At 41.0% G+C, this 20,136-nt stretch overlaps 1 protein-coding gene across 7 annotated transcripts in view; it reads right to left on the minus strand.

Annotated features, from left to right (window-relative positions):
• Positions 1–20,136, minus strand: part of AIG1 (androgen induced 1) — a 251,842-nt gene that overhangs the window by 90,920 nt on the left and 140,786 nt on the right. Inside the window, exon 4 of one of the 7 annotated variants that reach the window (XM_021072482.1) lies at positions 9,863–13,006. The exons of the other annotated variants lie outside the window; for them this stretch is intronic. Within the exon in view, the coding sequence (XP_020928141.1) occupies positions 12,923–13,006 (84 nt within the window). The 3' untranslated portion in view covers positions 9,863–12,922. Of the gene's footprint in view, positions 1–9,862; positions 13,007–20,136 lie in introns of those variants that run through there. 7 annotated transcript variants of the gene reach the window in all.

Raw genomic sequence — 20,136 nt, forward strand, 5'->3', positions numbered from 1 at the left:
ACGTCAGAGTCTCTCCCGCCTTCAGCCACTTTTATATGATTTAGTCAGGTGCTGGGCTTTGGGGACAAGCAGGCTGGATAGTACCTAAAGTGAGGGTGGATGTGCGACTCACAGACAGCCTCCCATCAATGAGGACATCACCTCATTCCATTCCTCATTCCATTCCTGCCAGCTGCCCCATACACATTTTAATTATTATTATTTGGGGTACGAGCATAGTCTGGGGAGCTCCCGGGGCATTAGAAAGTGGGGGACATGGCCAGCGTATTACTTAGAAGACACACCATTTTGCATTTCTATATTCATTTGCTCTACCCTTCACACATAAAAATTTACTGATAGGCTGTTTTTTGGATCAGAAACCAATGGAGTTGAAATGAAGCCGTGGAGAAAAATGGCGGAAAGACAGATGGGAAGAAGAAGAAAGGACCCTGTAAGGTAGGCAATTCTCTAAAAAAAAAAAAAAAAAAAAGAATCCAGGGGGCTTGTTGTATGTTATAGAGGGAAAAGCAAAACATGGAACCAAATTATAAGCAGGTTAAGGTGATAAAATAAGTAACCTATTTAAGACATTTGCCTTTTTAGAGAAGATGCCCAGAAAAAAAAAAATCAATTTTTACCCCAAAGGAAAGCTATATTATCTAGAATTTAAGAGTAGAGGCATCTTGGAAAAGAAGGTATTTGGGGGGGTGGGGGGGAATGGTACATAACCTGGCCTTAAGGACAGGTGGCCTGCACACATGCATTGAGTAATGGCAGGATGCCTGAACAAAGAGCTCAGGTGGAGTGGGGGGCACGGTCTGACTAAGGTCTCTTCATCAGGACCTGCTTAAGCTTAAGCCTAACCTTTTCTCTCTTACAACGTGGTATTCTTCCACTTTACCCTTAAAAATTCTCATAAAGGCTCAGAAAATGATAAAAACTCATAAAACACTGAACATTGAGAACAACTGTCAACTAACATTGCGTTTATACGAAAGTTTCATTAAACGTGGAGAAATGCAACGGACTGAGAAACACCACCAATGTTCATTGCCTCTGCCTCTCCAATCAACCCTTCACACAGTTGCCAGCGTAATCTTTCAAAACCTCAACTTTGATCTACATAAAACCTCTCAAAGGCATCAAAGGTTTCTGGATGGCTTCATGATTAAACTGAGATTAAATTGAGACTCCCCTAACCTGACATCTAAGGTCTCCGTGGTCTGCCATCTGACTACATCGTCCTTTCATCCCCCACGAGGCATCCACACACAGTCTGTGCAGCAGGTGTATCAAAGAGCTCACAGTTTATTTAGTATTCTGGACTTTTCCTCTGTCATCTAGGCCTGGGCTGCCAAATACAGTAGCCACCAGACACATGTAGCTACTGGGTATTAGGAATACAGTTAGTCCAAACTGACCTGTGTTTTAAGGGTGAATACCGGATTTTGAGATTTTGTACAAAATAAAGAATGCAAAGGACCTCATCAATAATTTTAAAATATTGGTTACCTTCTATATAATAATACTTAGTGTTTACTGAATTAGATAAAACATACTACTGCAGTTAATTTCACCAGCATCTTTTTACTTCTGTTTAACCTGGTTTGCATTTGTGGCTTGCATGAGATTTTTCCTGAGTAGTGGTAGTCTACAGCATGCCCACACTTCCTTTTTCCCTTTCATAAAGACGCAACGCTGCATCCTATAAGACTCGGCTTCAATACCACCTCTTCTGGGAAACTTGACTAGTTGAATTAATGCTCCTTGTCATTATCTCTATCACAAAGAACACTAGCATGTCACCTTACACTGTAGTCACCTCTTTGGGTGTTAGTCTCCTCCAACGGCTTGACTCATTCAATGTAAAAATCCTTGCCCCAATACTTCTGCACGAGGCCCTGCCACTCCATTTATTACTTAAATAAATGCCATTCAAACTCGAGCATCTGTGCTGGTCATTCATTTACTCCTAACATTCAGTAAGCATTTGTTATGCCCTATGAGAGATAAAAAGATGAGATACTATAATCCCTTATATTTGTATAATTTATTACAGTTACAAAGTACTATTATGTCCAGTAACTTTCTTCAAAAAAAAAATCTCTGCTGGGCGCAGGCCACTTTGTTTATATTCCTTTTTAGATGAGGAAAGTAAGGTCCAAAGAGTTTAAATGACATTCCCAAGACCATGCAACACCAGAACCCAAGAATAGGAGTTTATTGTATATTGAAGGAATAAGAACTAGTTCTGAGTGAATGAAATGAAGGATGGCGAGATACACAGCTGGAGACTCGTTGAGAGGTCACACTCTCCCCTGCTGGCCAACGTTCCTCAAATTTCAGTCAGTCCCTCCCATCTTTATGAACTTTGCCACACCTATAAGCAACCTGGACTACTATTCATTTAGTAGTTTTTAAATGGATTCTATATTGACCGACTTAGTTTTCATGTTAAGCAGTCATAACAATGATTTGATATATATATATATTATCATTAAAATACAATAATATGATGGTATACTGTTCTTTTTTTATTACCATTAAAATACAATAATATGATGGTATACGGTTCTTTTTTTTTATTACCATTAAAATACAATGGTATATGGTTGGTATACAGTTCTTTTTTTTTTTTTTTTTTTTTTGGCCACACCCATGGCATATGGAAGTGTCTGGGCCAGGGATCAAACCCCTGCCACAGCAGTGACCTGAACCATGGTAATGACAATGTCAGATCCTTAATTAGTGGAGCCACAAGAGAATTCCAGTATATTGCTCTTATTAATGTACAATATATTCCAATATATGATACATTTCTATGCAATATAGTTTTACTTTAATGTATGTAAAATTAATTAAATACGGAACCCTTGAGATGGAGGTGGTTCTAACGCCTTGACAGCCTATGTGAGCAAACCAAAACTTGAGCCTGTGAATGCCTCAAGGTTAAGAACCTAAGGACACAGATCACAAAGAACCAACCAGACTTTCCCAAATAAGGCAACTGCTGAAGTTATAGCCAATCAAATAATTCCTTGATTTGTTTCCATGATTCTCAATAAAATCTTGCCCCTACCTCCTAACCACTTAGCATTTGGAGCTGCCTGATTCAACTGATTTTTGCTCAAATGTTACGAGCAAGTTATGTGAGCTTGGAACCACATTTTAAATTACCTTTAAATAAAATAGACACTAAGATGATGAAATATCATGTAGCATCTGATGTAATGTCATTTTCTACCTCTGAACAAGGTCTTGTAAAGGAGGCAGGCTACCACATAAACCAGCAAAGTTCTTCCATGACAGCAGCCAAAAATAATTTTTTTCTGGGAGTCCAAATATCAGAAGCATCCAAACAATGAAATTATTATAAAAAGGATAAGAAAAAAACAATTAAATGGCATTGGCCTGATTATTTTCTCCAGAGGGTGGTTCACGGAGAAGGTGTTATCTGCTGAAATAAGAGCGACTGGTTGGCGAGGCCATGGTGGCCCTGCCCCTGTGAGACACACAGGCAGTGACATCACAGCGGTCTCCCTGTAAGGCAGGCGTCTTAGCACTGACAATCATCTGTATGTTCTGGCAGATTTTAAAGCATTAACTTGCAAATGTGAAGTGTATACTGCATGATAAAATAGCTTTCTTTCTAATTTGTAAATAAGTGACACCTACCTGTTTGGGACAGAACCCCAAAGGAGGTGGGAGAAAAGCAACAACGGGTTGTGTGACTACTCTGTTGGGATTCCCAGATTGGGAAATAGAGCTTTGGGATGCTTCTTTCACAGAAAGAGAAACTAAGAGGCTAGGCAAGTGGAACTCAAGTACACAACGAGCTAGTGCCAGAGCCAGCTCTAATTGAGTCTCTTCAGACTTATTCCATTTCGTAGCCAAAGATTTTCAAATGTGAGTGGTAAAAACCAACAGTTTTATTGTTTTTGTGTGGATATTTTTTTGGCCGTACCTGAAGCATGTGGAAGTTCCTAGGCGAGGGAACCTGTACCACAGCAGGGACGCAAGCCATTGCAGTGACAATACTGGATACTTAACTCATGGCACCACAAGGTAACTCCACAAATAGTGTTTAAGTACTTTGTTCAAGTGGCAAGAAAGAGAGCTGCCTTCTTCACAGCACCTTACGGCCAAGACCAAGGGCACTCCTGGAGCCAGGCCTTCTCTCCACTAGAGGCAGGGCCCACATATGGCCATATTCAGCTTCCTCTGGCTGGGAAGATCACAGTCCCACCAATCTGAGTTTCTACCTTGGTTTTGGTCTGACCAATACTGTCAAAAAGATCTCCACAAGGCATCCTTCCAAGTAATGTCTCTTAGGCAAAGGATTTAGAAATCTCCAGATTCCAGATTAGAAGGCATTTATAGGATACATCTTAGTGTTGCTTTCTAAAGCCCTCCTCTAGGAGTTCCCTGGTGACTTAGTGGTTAAGGACTTGGTGTCACTGCTGTGGCTTGGGTTACTGCTATGGCTCAGGTTCAATGCCTGGCCTGGGAACTTCTGCATGCTGTGGCTGTGGCCAAATATTCAATAAATAAATAAGCAAACAAATAAATAAAGCCCTTCTCCTGATGTCAATCGAGTTGGATGGGGATGAAGGAGGGACATGGGGCAGAGGCACTGGCACTGCCGCGATGGCTCCTTTCAACTAGAAAGCATGCTCCAAGAGGCAGGGCTGTGCCTGGCTTCCCACTGTATTCTAATACTTAGCTCAGTGTCCAGTATACAGCAGGCACTAAATAAGCATTTACTGACAGGCTGACTAACTGACTGACTCCAGGTGAGAGTCTTGCTTTCTGGGACAACCCTCCTACCTCTGAGAAGTCTACTATCTTTGTTCAAGGGTCTTAACTCAATGACAGAAATTCAGAAAGTTAATGATCTTGCCTTAGAGCATTAGGTTATCTTTGGAAATAGGACACTTGGTGGCCTGTCTTGACGTCCCAGAGTTTCCTTGGAGGGAATGTGAATTATCGGCCCCTCTGAAGTTCCATTAATTTTTAATGGTTACCTAAGTTAAGTAGTTTCTTTATAATTTTCACAAAATTATGCAAATTCTGAGGCCTAAGCATTTTGAATTCAATGAAAGTTAACTGCCTGCATTTTCATGTCTGAAAACTCATACTGAGATAAAAGTCTTGAGTAAAAATACTCACAGCCATTAGCAGAATCATTTGAGCATTTATTTAATGCAAAGAAAATGATCTCGAATTACAAAGTTAATGGAGAAGGGGATCTAGAACTGTCATTTTAAGGTTCTCTTGTACAGGTGGGACCTTTTTCCACTACACCAGAGCACTTTCGTAAGTTGAAGAAGTAGATAAATTCTGAAATAGGAGAAGTTAGAAAATTATGACTGAGTTCTTCCTCAGCTACCACCATTCCAAAGAATCTTTTTTCAGACAATAAACTTTCTTATTAAGAGATTTGGGTAAAAATTAAAAAAAAAATTTTTTTTATAAAACTGATTCTTACTATTCTTTTAACCACAGATGCTTTCTTTTAAAAAAATCTGTAGGTTTGTACTGACTATAAAAGCTATACAAACAAATATGCCAAAAGAAATAGTAAAGCCATCTTACCTTGGAATACGTACAAATTTGCTCCTCAAATTGGGCCATTCACACTAATAGCATCAATGTGAGAGTCAGAGGACAGTTATGTGCACTTTTAGAATTGTTATTGTTACAGACTTGATGGTTTTAATCTCCTAGTTCTTAAAAGAAGCAAAATCAATGGGAACATTTGCCATATAGTTTTAGGAACTACAAGCTGAGGAGATGATGACTGTATTTAATTACTGTCAGGGCAAAAGCAACTTTCATTCAGTCATTTATTCATTCAACAGCAATTACTGAGCTCCTCTGATGCTCAAATCAGCCAAGGCAAAGAAGAGGCCTGAGCCAAATGTATTTGCTGCTTCCCCGCCCTACCCCCAGCTGTGGGATGTCTAAAACACAAACCTGATTAAGTACCATAGAAAACAGAGAGCATACAATGCTCTAGGATATGAATGGGACATCGTTAAAATTTAGGAGGTTTTTCTGAGAAATGTCTATTTAGGTCTTCTGCCTAAATAGACATTTCTCCAAAGAAGACATATAGATAGCCAAAAGGCTCATGAAAAGATGCTCAACATCACAAATTATTAGAGAAATGCAAATCAAAACTACAATGAGGTACCACCTCACACCAGTCAGAATGGCCATCATTAACAAGTCTACAAATAATGAATGCTGGAGAGGGTGTGGAGAAAAAGAACCCTCCTTCACTATTTGTGGGAATGTAAATTGGTACAACCACTATGGAAAACAGTATGGTACTTCCTCAGAGAACTAAATATAGAACTACCATATGATCCAGCAATCCCACTCCTGGGCATATATCTGGACAAAACTTTCATTGAAAAAGATACACGCACCCCTATGTGACTGCAACACTATTCACAATACCCAAGACATGGAAACAATCTAAATGTCCATGGACAGATGAATGGATTAACAAGATGTGGTACATATGTAGAATGGAATACTACTCAGCCATAAACAAGAATGAAATAATGCCATTTGCAGCAACATGGATGCAACTAGAGGTTATCACATGAAGTGAAGTAAGTCAGAAAGAGAAATATGACATCATTTATATGTGGAATCTAAAATATGGCACTAATGAACCTATTTACAAAACAGAAACAGACTCAGACATAGAGAACAGACTTGTGGTTGCCAAGGGAGAGGGAGGAGGAAGTGGGATGGACTGAGAGGTTGGGGTGGGTAGATGCAAACTATTACATTTAGAATGGATAAGCAATGAGATCCTGCTCTATAGCACAGGGAACTATATCCAATCTCTTGGGACAGAACATGATGAAAGATAGTATAAGAAAAGTCATATATGACTGGATCAATATGCTGTACAGCAGAAATTGATACAACACTGTAAAGCAACTGTACTTATTATATGAATATATTATAAAAAATGTAATATATTCATATAATGTGATAATACCTGGCAATAAATATTGATTTGGTACTGACAAAAATTATTTCAATGTTAATTATTTGAATTTTTCCAGAATTTCCTAATAAAAACTTACTTAAATGAAAAAAAAAAAAAGAATTTAGGAGGTTGAGGGAGAGCTTCTCACTGGGCATACTGGGGAAGGCTTTTTGGAAGAGGTCACCTTCAGCATGAAAGACAAAGTAGATTTCAACAGTGGAGACAAAAAGGATGGAGGTACAGTCGGAGGGGCACGTAAGCAAAGGCACAAGGGAAGAGGGGCATGGCTGGGTTGGCCAAGATTTGGGTATAGGTAGAAGATCGTGCTTGGAATTAAGTCTGAAAAAAAGAGATCAGACCCAAACAGGAAGACTCTTAAATGCCATGCAAGGAGTTTGATCTCTGCTAAAAGGGCAATGGGACATCATTAATGGGTCTTGAGGCAGCGAACGGTTTAAGAAACGTGATTCCGGAAGATTCATCTGGCAACAGTACATAGAATGCAACAGAGCAGAGAAATGCCAGTCAAGAGAGGCTTACTATCCTCCCAGTGACAGAGACTGAACACGGCTTTGGGGGCAGCAGGAAGGACAAGGAAGGGCAGATTCAGAAAACACTGGAGGCAAACACTGGGATGGTGGGAAGGCAGAGCGAGGGCAAGAGTCTTGAAGACATGCTCCACGCTCCTCTGACACATCAGAATACAGAACACAGGGTGAACACGGGTCCCGCTTTTTTGGGCACAATCGGACTTCGGGCCTTTTTTTCTCTCTTCCTTCCTTCCCTCCCTCCTCCCTCCATCCCTTTTTTTTTCTTTCTTCCTCCCTCCCTCCCTTCCCTTTTTTTCTTTCCTTTCTTCCTTCCTCTCTCTTTCTCAGTAACAATGACTTCTTTCATTCCCAATATGTCTGGTATGAGCAATATATTACACAACAATTTTTCATACTTTTTTTTGATTTCTGAAAATAATCCCCCCATTTATACACAAAGGAGCTGAAGACCTAAAGAGTTGCCTAATGGCACGTAGCCAGTAGGTGGTAGAGCCTGGGTTTGAACCCAGATCTATACAGTCCCCACACCTGTGAACTTCCTACTACACCGATTTCCTGTCCCCACTTGTGACAGGCTGTGGAGGGCATAGAGAGGGAAGCTCATGCAAAGACATAGGGATGTGGGAAAGAGTCAGGCTCAGGTAAAAGATGGCGTGTCCTGGTTGGGATGTGTGCTCTGTGAGGTCTTTAAGGTGCTGGAAGGATAGTGAAGCAGGTGGAGATATTGGCTGGAAGTTGGGAGCAAAATCGCACTCTAGTTACAGATTTGTGAGCCTTCCAAAGCAACAGATGCAGGACCCTGGGACTGGATGGCATCGCCAAGCATGAGACTGCAGGACAAAGGTCACAGCTCAGATGCCTGCAGCGGCCGTGCAGATAACACATGCGAGCGAGTGAGGGGGGCAGGCCTGAGACATGAGGCAATGGCAGAGGAGGCGTTTGTGAGGATTTTCTTAATTTCTCCCAGAAAGGATTTGCAATTTGATTTTTATTATTATTTTTAAAAATTTTTAACTGTATTTACTCAGAAGGCTTTCATGAGGACATTTATAATATGACCAGATGACTGAATGGAATAGTTTCACATGAAACTTTTACAAGAAACTCATGTGTGAACATCTGGAGACTTTTTCCATGGAGATAGCCACACACTCCCGTCTCCCCAGCCCAGCCCTGATGGTCGGGCCTACGTATATTCAAGGTAGGGGTAGAGGATTGTCAGGTCACATCTTGGTTCCTTCCTACTGAAAGCAGTACATTTCTGGCTGTTGGATTTACAGTTTTAGACAGAGACAATACAGCCATTAAAACCGTAGTCTCTCTCTTAATTAAAGCTGGCAACAAGAGCGATTTCCCGTAATTTAATTAAAAACAAATCCCCATTTATTTATAAAAAACAGTCATTTTGTTAACAATAAGACTTAATTACTAGAACAGAAAATTATAAACTGGAGTCATTCAATTTCTGTCCACTTTTTTATCCTAGGAGAGACCTAGGTTTTTCAAAGTGCAATGTGTGGAGTTCCTATTGTGGCTCAGTGTGTTAGGAACATGACATAGTGTCTGTGAGGATGCGGGTGTGATCCCTGGCCTCACTCGGTGGGTTAAGGATCTGGTGTTGCCACCAGCTGTGGGGTAGACCATGGCTCAAATCTGGTGTTGCCGTGGCTATGGTGTGGGCCCCAGCTGCAGCTCTGGATTCCACTCCTAGCACTTCCACAGGCTGCAGGTGTGGTCGTAAAAAAAAAAAATAAAGTGCAATTTGTTCGTATCAAAATCACTAGCTACACACAAGGATGCTAAAACAAACTGCTGAGTATTTTGACCATCCTAAACAATAGCTAAACATAACTCAGACACTACTGTCATGAACATGTCCGTGGGGGTTGGAGGAGAGACAGGGGAAGATGGGGAGAGAAGAGGAGTGGGGGAAAGAGGGAAGAGTATTTCAAAAAGCAGTATGTCTGGGTTTCCAGCTTGCACACCCATTCATTTATATTGGAAACATTTTTTTTTTTGCTATTTCTTTGGGCCGCTCCCGCGCATATGGAGGTTCCAGGCTAGGGTCCAATCGGAGCTGTAGCCACTGCCTACGCAGAGCCACAGCAACGCGGATCCGAGCCGCGTCTGCACCTACACCACAGCTCACGCAACGCCGGATCGTTAACCACTGAGCAAGGCAGGATCGAACCCGCAACCTCATGGTTCCTAGTCGGATTCGTTAACCACTGCGCCATGACGGGAACTCCTATATTGGAAACATTTTAAATTCACTAATGAGAACTTACTTGCTTCCCACTTTTAATTCAAAGCTAATAAGCACTGTAGCCCTCATGGGCCCAACCAGTGGTTTTCAAACTCTTCCTAGCATGAGATTTACCTGGGCTTGTCTACCAGGAGCACTCATCACAACACAGACTGCTGGGCTGCATCTGAGGATTTTCTGATTCAGTAGATCTGGGATGGGTTGTGAGAGTTTGCATCTTTAACCAGTTTCCAGGAGATGCTGACGCTGCTGGTCCAGGGACCACACTTTGAGAACCTCTGGTCTACACACCAGTGAATACTTGAGACCGGGGCTGGCTGGCTTCTGCCCTTTTCAGAATCACTGTGGAGCACAAACATCCACCCCAGCTCTGTTTCTCATGGCACTCTGGAAAATGATTCAACGACATGGCTTCCAACAGAGGTCCAACTTTTTGCCTCATTGTCTGTGTTCTGAATCCAACCTAGTTTAATATTTTGGAAAATGTTAGCCTTTTCTGTACCGAGCAAAGTAAATATTTTGTCAGTTGTTAAGGATGAGCTGCAGAGTAAGACCTAAAGATGTATCCAAATTCAGCAGGAAGGCTTGGAGCTGCTTTGGAACTTTTTCCAGATTGTGATTTGTCATGTATTTCAGAAGCCAGCAGAAATACCAACCACTCGATCTATTAAGAAAAGGCTGAATGAACCTTTTCACAGCAGATTTTTATTTTTTCCACACCAACTCTCATTGTGCTTGGCAAAGAAAGGAGAAAGGAGAGACCACATGCTTTTCTGTCCATAGGATTTCATCTGAGTATTGTTCTCATAAAGAACTGAGTAGCAGAGTTTTAGAATTGGGAGACGTTTTCAACAATGCCTTTCTGACAATTGAAACAACGAAGGCTCAAGGAAGGTAAGTGTCATTTATTCTCCCAAAGACTAGACAGTGGCAGAGCTGGAGTTAGAACTGAACTCAAAGGCTCTTGATTCTTGGACCAGCACAGCACAGCGCCACAACACAGCGCCTCCGTTCAGTAGATTCATAAGAAATTGATGTAGAAAACAAAAGCAAGTCTACCAACAATGCATTTTACACTGCGCCTTCCCTGACAACTTCCAAACCAACTGGTTACTGATGGCTTTGCCTGCCAGTGAGAGGGCTGGGGCAGCAGGTGGAAGGCATCACTTCCTTACTGAGCATCTTCCTAAAGCACGTTCCATTAGAGTGGTTTGGGTCTCTTTAACATGGCACATGCACCAAGATGGTAGAAGCATAGCCCTTGTGGTAAAATTCACATTCTGACAAAGAAATACGTGGGGCAAGATTTATAAAGGTCAAGAGATCTTAGAGCTCATCAGGGTCGCATACCTCACGTGCAGATGAGGAAATCAAAGCTGTCAGGAGTCGAGGAACTTGCTTGGGTGTTCAGTGTATCAAATGGCACAGCTAATGCCCGAAGCCCAGACCTCTTGCCCTGTCGCATGTTCCTATTTCGACCTTATCAGTCTGTCTATGGTAGTATAGGGTGTTGATTTAAGCTAGAAAAATGCAGGCTTCACTGTGAGCCTAGATCCAAAAATACTGAACCTATTCAGTGTTACAAAAGAGGTGTATGATCATTCCAACAGCTAATGTTTCTTGAGTGTGAGCCATGCCAGACACTGTCATCAGCACTTTATGTGGATTCTTGCACGTAATCAGTCATGCCATGGAGGAAGCTAGCGTACCATAGGTAAGAAATGGAAATCAAGGATGAAATGAAATAATGAATGTGAAGCACTTAACACAGGGCCTATGCTGTTTTCCCAGGATATGTGATGGTCTTTTAAATGCAATAATCCAAGGTAGGGATTTAGAACAGCTCTTGGCTCACGGAGCACACGAATACTAGCTGTTATTATCACATTTCCCCCCGTTTCTTCATGAGTAACAGACCAAAGAAACTGGATCTAGATGAAAGCTACAAGCCATACAAGATTCAAACATAGGTAATATCCACAGAACCAGTTGCCACCAGTGGAGACCACAGAGACCACAGGGTAGCTTGGACCAAAATGCTCTTGAAGGCCAAATGCTGAAGCCAGAGACCACAAACGAACAGAATTAAACAGGTTTGTATTGGGCACTGGTTTCAAAGAGTTCGGAGGGTTTACCGCCCAACTCCTCATCAATCTTAACCACATTCAAGTTGGAGAGGAAAACGAACATAGTGTGAAGACCTCTTTCATAGGAAGGCAGTTTGCAGAGATGAAACTAATCACTCAAAACCAGTGGTCAGGACCAATTTCCTTAGTAAGAATATACTGATCTACTGGCGGAGGATAAGAGTATCACCATTAATTAAGATGAAACAACCATAATACCCCTCACTAAAGCACCCACGGCAGGTAAACAGCCTTGTAAATTGCCCCCTTGGGAGTGCTGGCCGTACCAGGTGCTTGCCTACTGGCCAGAAATTAAGGAAATCCAGACAGAGTCCGCCCTGCTGCTACCCATTTCCTCTCGAACCTGGCAACTAGAAAGAGTCATTCTGTTTTTTGCTACACAGGGACAAATGAGAATTAATGAGTAGAAGTTGCATGAAGGTAGATTTTGGTTCAAGATACAAGAGAGAACTTAAAAAACCTAGAGGTACCCAACAATGATGGTGTTACTGGTGTCACAGTTTTCATTGGCAGTGTGATCATTACCTTATTCTATCAGATGGAGATGAGCATTGATTACAGTTGACACAGTTCTTCCAAGAGAGGCCCAGAAATAGATGAGAATTGTTCTTAAGTCAAACTTGAGTCTGAATCCCAATGCTGTAGTTTCCTAGTTATGAGACATAGAGTTGGTCACTAAGCCTCTCTAAGCCTGAGTTTCTTCATCCGTAAAAGAGAGACTGTTATAACTACCTCTCTCCTGTTTATTGATTCATTCAGCAGATACTTAAAAGACATCTACTGTGGGCCAGGCACTTGCCTAGGTGTTGAGGATGTGGGGGTGAACAACACAGATGAGGTCTCCAGTCTCATGGAGTTCATATTTCCATGTGTTTGAGAGGAAGAGAAAAGGTCCAAGGAAACATAAATATAATGAACTAACAAATGCCTAAATACTTACCGAGCTAGTAATAAATGCTGTGAGTTAAATGAGATAGGCTGTCCAGGATATCTTTAGTGAGGAGAGGCAAAGAAGTCTTCTCTTAGAAGGGGACATACATGCTGGAACCTAAAGGAGGAGACAGGGCCAACTCTGAGAAGCTCTATCAGACGGAATAGCAAGGGCCCTGTGGTTCCACCGAGCTGGACTCATGTCTGGCGTAGGTTCGGGTTAGCGGTTCAAGATGAGGTTGGTGGTAAGAATTAAAAGAGGTAACGTGGGGAGTTCCTGCTGTGGTGCGACAAGATTGGTGGCATCTTGGGAGTGGTGGGACACAGGTTCAATCCCCAGCCCCACCCAGTGGGTTAAGGATCTGGCACTGCCGCAGCCAGATCCTTAGATCGCAGCCATGGTTAAGATCTGATCCCTGGCCCAGGAATTCCATGTGCTGTGGGATGGCCAAAAAAAAAAAAAAAAAAAAAAGTAATGTGGGATGATCTGCCCAGAGGAATCATCCACATTATCCATACAAAAAAAAGCCTCCAAGTCCTGATATAGTAAAGGCAGACTGAGGCACCACTTCTCTACCCTCTGACACCCCCAAATGCTCGGGCCTCCCCAGAGACATGCCACTCTGCTAACCTAACCTACCCAACCTAATCCTAGCATGATCCATGTTTTAACATGGGGGAGGACACAATTTCAGAGCTGGAGAGGAACTTGGTCTGTCCATATGCCAGTTATCACATCATGACACGGGTAACGTGAGGGCACCTTATAGCCACCTCAGACGCCCAGAGGAATGGAAGGCTGGCGGAAGTCAAGAGGACGGGCCTCTGGACCACCTCCAGGGGGTCTAGAAGTGCCTTGTTTTATCTTCTATTTTTCACTCAAAAACTCAGTTGTTTTGTTAGAACCAACTCTAAGGTTTGAAAACAATCACCAATTGAGTCCAATTTTCTTTTCTTCTTCTTCTTTTTTTTTTTTTGGTTTTTAGGGCCGCACCTGCGGCATATGGAAGTTCCCAGGCTAGGGGTCAAAATGGAGCTACAGCAATTTGACCACAATACCAACTCTGAGAAGCTCTATCAGACAGAATAGTTAAGCCCTATGCCACAGCCACAGCAACACAAGATCCAAGACACGTCTGTGACCTAAACCACAGCTCACAGCAAGGCTGAATCCTTAACCCACTGAGCAAGGCCAGGGATTGAACCCTTCAGGGATACTAGTCGGGTTGGTTTCCACTGAGCTACAACAAAAACTCCTGAATCCAGTTTTTTAGGTAAGGAAACTGATGCTCAAAGAGGCCGTTTAGCTGGCTGGTTGTGATCTCATCCAGGACTCATCTAGACTAGGACTAGGACTCATCTCCCAAGTTCTAATAGGATCATTAACCCACATGTATTATTACAGAAAACACTACACTGATTTTTAGAGCTATGGAGTTTGTCTCTGTTCAACTTGACATCAACCAGTCACATGAAAGTGTACATCTGGGTTCTGGTGCTCGGAGTTCTGATGCTTCGTAAAATACTACTTCTATTTAAATAATTTTCAACAACAATACAGAATCTGTTTTGAGTGTCTTGCAGTTCACAGAGGTTTCCTCAGAACCAAGAGATGTGTCAGGGCTCAGGAGTGAAGTTTAAGGGAACATGATTAGAGCCACAATTTCTGAAAAGAATTTTTTTTTTTTTAAAGTGGAATTACTCTTTCCTACCTAAAACTGAAATGGGCAAAATAAATAAATAAATAAACAAACAGAATCAGGGGTCAGGAAGCACCAGAGCTTTACAAAAGCAACAAAAGACATGATTTATAAAATACTGAGGATGAATAAGGGATCCTTCAAGATGCTTACTTTTTAGGGATCACTACCTAAGACAGCAACGACAGCTGATGTTCTGTTTAGACTCAAGTTCCCATAGGTGGGCGGGGGCGGGGGACCACTTGGCTCCTCTAAAACATTGAAAGTGGGTTTAACAGAAGATTTGTAAAGTCGTACGTCAAACCAAGCTTCAAGGACAGGAAGTTGGGTGAGCAAGTTGGGTTACATAGGGGTGAACTTCCTAGTCGGAAGAGGACAGCAACAATGTGGAACATATGATGTTTGATTCTATTTTTTGACCTTGGAAAGCAATACCGGTACATAGGAAAAGGCAATTCAAGATGTTTCCTGGATTGGCTGACAGTAGTTATGAATAAGTTGCCTTCTTCGAGTCAGTCAATCCTGGCAGCAAAAGCAAGGGGACGGGAGCATGCTCACAGGCTGCACATTTTCTGAGCTCAAGGTACGCTCAGAAGGAAGCTAACAGGTTTCTCTTCCAAGGAGAGTAAAGGGATTCCAAAAGAATCCCACAAAATGGGGAGAAAAAAATCCAAATGAGGACAATACTAGTAGTAAATATAAGGTAACATTTTCACTTTATGAAGGGTTCGATCGAGTTGCTAAAAAGAAGTGACTTCACGAATGAGAAAATGCAGTTAGTAAATACACACATGAGAAAACGTTCACACTAAAGTCACAGTGAGATGCCGTACTTCCTTCTCTTGCATGAGTGCTGAGAAAGGTGTAGTGACACTGGTGATCTCATGCATTGCAGAGGGCATTGTAAATCAATCCAGCCCTTCTAGAGGGAAAGCAGTTTGGCACAACGGGTTGAGCCATAAACATGGTCATGCCACATGACCAGTAATCCCACTTGCAGAAATCTATTTTATTTTTTAAATTATATTTATTTATTTTGTCTTTTTAGGGCCGCACCCATTGCATATGGAAGATCCCAGGCTAGGGATTGAATCAGAGCTGTAGCTGCCGGCCTACGCCACAGCCACAGCAACTTGAGATCTGAGCTGCATCTGTGACCTACACCACAGCTCATGGTAACACCGGATCCTTAACTCACTGAGTGAGGCCAGGGATCGAACCCACGTCCTCATGGATGCTAGTTGGGTTCCTTACTGCTGAGCTACAACCAGAACTCCCTAGAAATCTACTTTAAATAAAAATATATGTGGGAGGTTCCCATTGTTGGGATAGTGTTTAAAACATTACAAATTTAGAATGAGCAGGAGATTTCAATTCACTAAATGATAATTGAATACCTATAAGTAGCTAAGTATAATAAAGCAGAATTTCTTTCATAAATAATTAATAATCACAACTTAATGCCAGTACTCTTTTCAGTATTATGACACTATTGCAAAGGAGGCCATAGAAACACATTTTGAGAGATTAAAATTTATGTGATATACTAGATTTAAAAAGCCGTACACAAGCATCATATTTCCCACAATGTTTAGGAGAAAAAAAGCAAATAAAAAAGCCCATAAAGGAGTTCCCACTGTGGCCCAACAGGATCAGTGGCTGCTCTGGAGCACTGGGGGGCAGGTTCCATCATGGCCTGACACAGTGGGTTAAGGATCTGGCATTGCTCCAGCTGTGGTGTAGATCTCAGCTGCAGCTTGGATTCGATCCCTGGCCCAGGAACTTTCCTATGCTGCAGGTGCAGCAATTAAAAAAAAAAAAAAAAGCCCAGAAGGAAATAAACTAAAATGGTAACAATGATGGAATAATGGGTTATGTTTTCTTTTTCTTTTTTTATGTTTTCTTTTTCTTGATTTTTTTCTAATATGGTTATAGTACGTTTAAAATAAAGGACAATAATAAAAATGAGAAGCGAAACAGAAAAATAAGGTGGTGACTGAATAAAGATTAAGATTAATGAGGAAAAGTACTAAGTATACTTAAGAATTTTTATTTATTTAAAAACAGCTTTTAGTTGTATATCATTAGTAATTATTAGTACTAATGATTTGTTAACTCATTAAACTGTTTATTTTAGTGGGAAAATTATGAGGGTGCTAAATCAGAGATTTACTGAATCCCACTCATGGGGGCCTTCAAAATACACAAAAATAAAAGTCACTTTGCAATATGAGCTTACAAAATTCTGCTACCTAAAAATGATAGGCTAAAATTCACTTCAAAGGTTTGGGCTTGAAGAACAGATGATTCTGGTGTCTTGAACAAGGTGGGGAAAGTGGCTTCTTCCCCAGCAAGGAACTTCTGCAGGCAATGGAGCTGCCTAGCAAGGAGAAGAAGCCACATCCAAGGGCAAAGGAGGCCCATGGGGACAGGGGTTTCTGAGGATTCTCAGTCCCCAAATTAACTGCCCCACTTCTGGGTCCTGCTCTTTTCAGGAGACCTGAAGACACTGAATTCAATTAATGCTGTGATTCAAATATCCACAGGACCAAACTTTGTGGGTTTTTTAGAAAGCAGCTCTGTTTTGATGGTTCATAAAAGAGTCATTTTCCATGGTTATTGAAAGTTCTCAGATTTTTCTTTGCCTTGAACCAAGAACGTTTGGATTTGAGCTTGCCCTTCTACTTCTCACCTCAGGGCCCCTGAGTCCCACAGACCCTTTCTGCTCTTTTATGAGAGAGCGATGATCATTGCCTACCATGAACAGCTGGTGCCAGGTGAGCAGAGATGCGTTTAATTCACACACTCACCACCGGATGCCATGAGCCATTAGAATCAACGAGGACTTATCTGTATTCCACGTAATCTTGGTTAGATAAGCAGTTCCCAATTCTTTCTATTTCCTGAATAAGTTTCCTGAACCCCCCTCCTAGGATTAATTTCCATATCAACCATAGTTCTTCACTGCAGATCATTGAAATTGACTCTGATTATTCCTAATCCAACAACGATAAGGAGCAATTTGTGGAAGGCCACCAGGGGCTCATAGGACCAAATGGAGTCTGAAGGACCAGGTTTGTAAAGTGCCAGGAACAGGTGCCCTAGAGGTGTGCTCACAGGAAGCAAACAAGATCTCATTAACAAGCTGGTTCGTGTTCTATCGTAGAAAGAAATTACGAACAATTAGTGAAAAGTGTAAAAAAGAGCTTAATGAAATATGTGTATTGTATAATGGAAAACCCACTATTGAGTTATTTTGTGTGTGTGTTTATTTATTTATTTTTAAATTTGTTTATTATTGTTGATTTACAATGCTCTGTCAATTTCTGCTGCACAGCAAAGTGGCCCAGTTACACATAAACATACATTCTTTTACCCACATTATCCTCCATCATGTTCCATCACAAGTGATTAGATATATAGTTCCCTGTGCTATAGAGCAGGATCTCATTGCTTATCCACTCCAAATGCAATAGTTTGCATCTATTAACCCCAAACTCTCAGTCCACCCACTCCCTCCCCCTTGGCAACCACAAGTCTGTTGTCCATGTCCATGAGTTTGTTTCTTTTCTGTAGATAGGTTCATTTGTGCCATATATTAGATTCCATATATAAGCGATATCACATGGTATTTGTTTTTCTCTTTCTCACTCACTTCACTTAGAATGAGAGTCTCTAGTTCCATCCATGTTGCTATGCAAATGGCATTATTTTGTTCTTTTTTTATGGTCAGTAGTATTCCATTGTTTATATGTACCACATCTTCTTAATCCATTTATCTACTGATGGACATTTAGGCTGTTTCCATGTCTTGGCTTTTATGAATAGTGCTGTAATGAACACAGGGGTGCATGTATCTTTTTCAATGAAAGTTTCGTCTGTATATATGCCCAGGAGTGGGATTGCTGGGTCATATGGTAGTTCTATATTTAGTTTTCTGAGGTATCTCTATACTGTTCTCCACAGTGGTTGCACCAATTTACATTCCCACCAACAGTGTAGGAGGGTTCCCTTTTTGCCACAGCCTCTCTAGCATTTGTTATTTGTAGACTTATTAATGATAGCCACTCTGTTATGAAGTGGTACCTCATTGTAGTTTTGATTTGCATTTCTCTAATAATTAGTGACGTTGAGCAGTTTTTCATGTGCCTGTTAGCCATCTGTAATTTTCTTTGGAGATATATCTATTCAGGTTTTCTGCCCATTTTTCAATTGGGTTGTTTTTTGCTGTTGAGTTGTATGAGTTGTTTGTACATTTTGGAGATTAAGCCCTTGTCAGTTACATCATTTGAAACTATCTTCTCCCATTCCATAGGCTGTATTTTTTTTTTTAATGGTTTCCTTTGCTGTGCAAATGCTCGCAAGTTTGATTAGGTCCCATTGGTTTATTTTTGTTTTTATTTCTATTGCTTTGGGAGACTGACCTAAGAAAACATTTGTATGGTTGATGTCAGAGAATGTTTTGCCTATGTTCTCTTCTAGGAGTTTTATGGTGTCTTATCTTACATTTAAGTCTTTAGGGCATTTTGAGTTTATTCAACATAGTATTGGAAGTCCTAGCCACAGCAATCAGCAAACAAAAGAAACAAAAGGTATCCAAACTGGAAGAGAAGAGGTACAACTGTCACTTTATGCAGATGACATGATACTATATATAGAAAACCCTAAGGGCTGCACACAAAAACTACTCGAACTGATTAATGAATTCAGCAAAAGTAGCAGGATACAAGATTAACATTCAGAAATTAGTTGCATTTCTGTATACTAACAATGGAATATTAGAAAAGGAATATAAAAACACAGTACCTTTTAAAATCGCACCCCCCAAAATTAAATACCTAGGAATAAACCTAACCAAGGAGGTGAAAGACTTATATGCTGAGAACTATAAAACATTAATAAAGGAAATTAATGAAGATTCAAAGAAATGGAAAGATATCCCATGCTCTGGACTTGGAAGAGTTAATATTGTTAAAATGGCCATACTACCCAAAGCAATCTACAGATTCAATGCAGTCCCTATCAAATGACCCAAAACATTTTTCACAGAACTAAAACAAACAATCTAAAAATTTACATGGAACCATAAAACACCAAGAATTTCCAAAGCAATCCTGAGGAACAAAAACCAAGCAGGAGGCATAACTCTCCCAGGCTTCAGGCAAAAGTACAAAGCCACAGTAATCAAGACAGTGTGGTACTGATACAAAAACAGACATACAGACCAATGGAACAGAATAGAGAACCCAGAAATAAACCCAGACACCTATGGTCAATTAATCTCCAACAAAGGAGGCAAGCATATAAAATGGGATAAAGACAGTCTTTTCAGCAAGTGATGCTGGGAAAACTGGACAGCTGCATGTAAATCACTGAAACTAGAACACACCTCACACCATGCACAAAAATAAACTTCTATTGATGTCTAAATGTGGTTGTAACATTAACTGGTTGTGTAACCCAGCATGAATTATTTTATATTTCTGAGCTTCAATATTGCCCTCTGTAAAATAAAGAACTGGGTTAGAGACAGTTTAAACTCTGGCTC

The sequence above is a fragment of the Sus scrofa genome, chromosome 1 (genome assembly GCF_000003025.6).
Source record: "Sus scrofa isolate TJ Tabasco breed Duroc chromosome 1, Sscrofa11.1, whole genome shotgun sequence".
NCBI lineage: Eukaryota > Metazoa > Chordata > Mammalia > Artiodactyla > Suidae > Sus > Sus scrofa.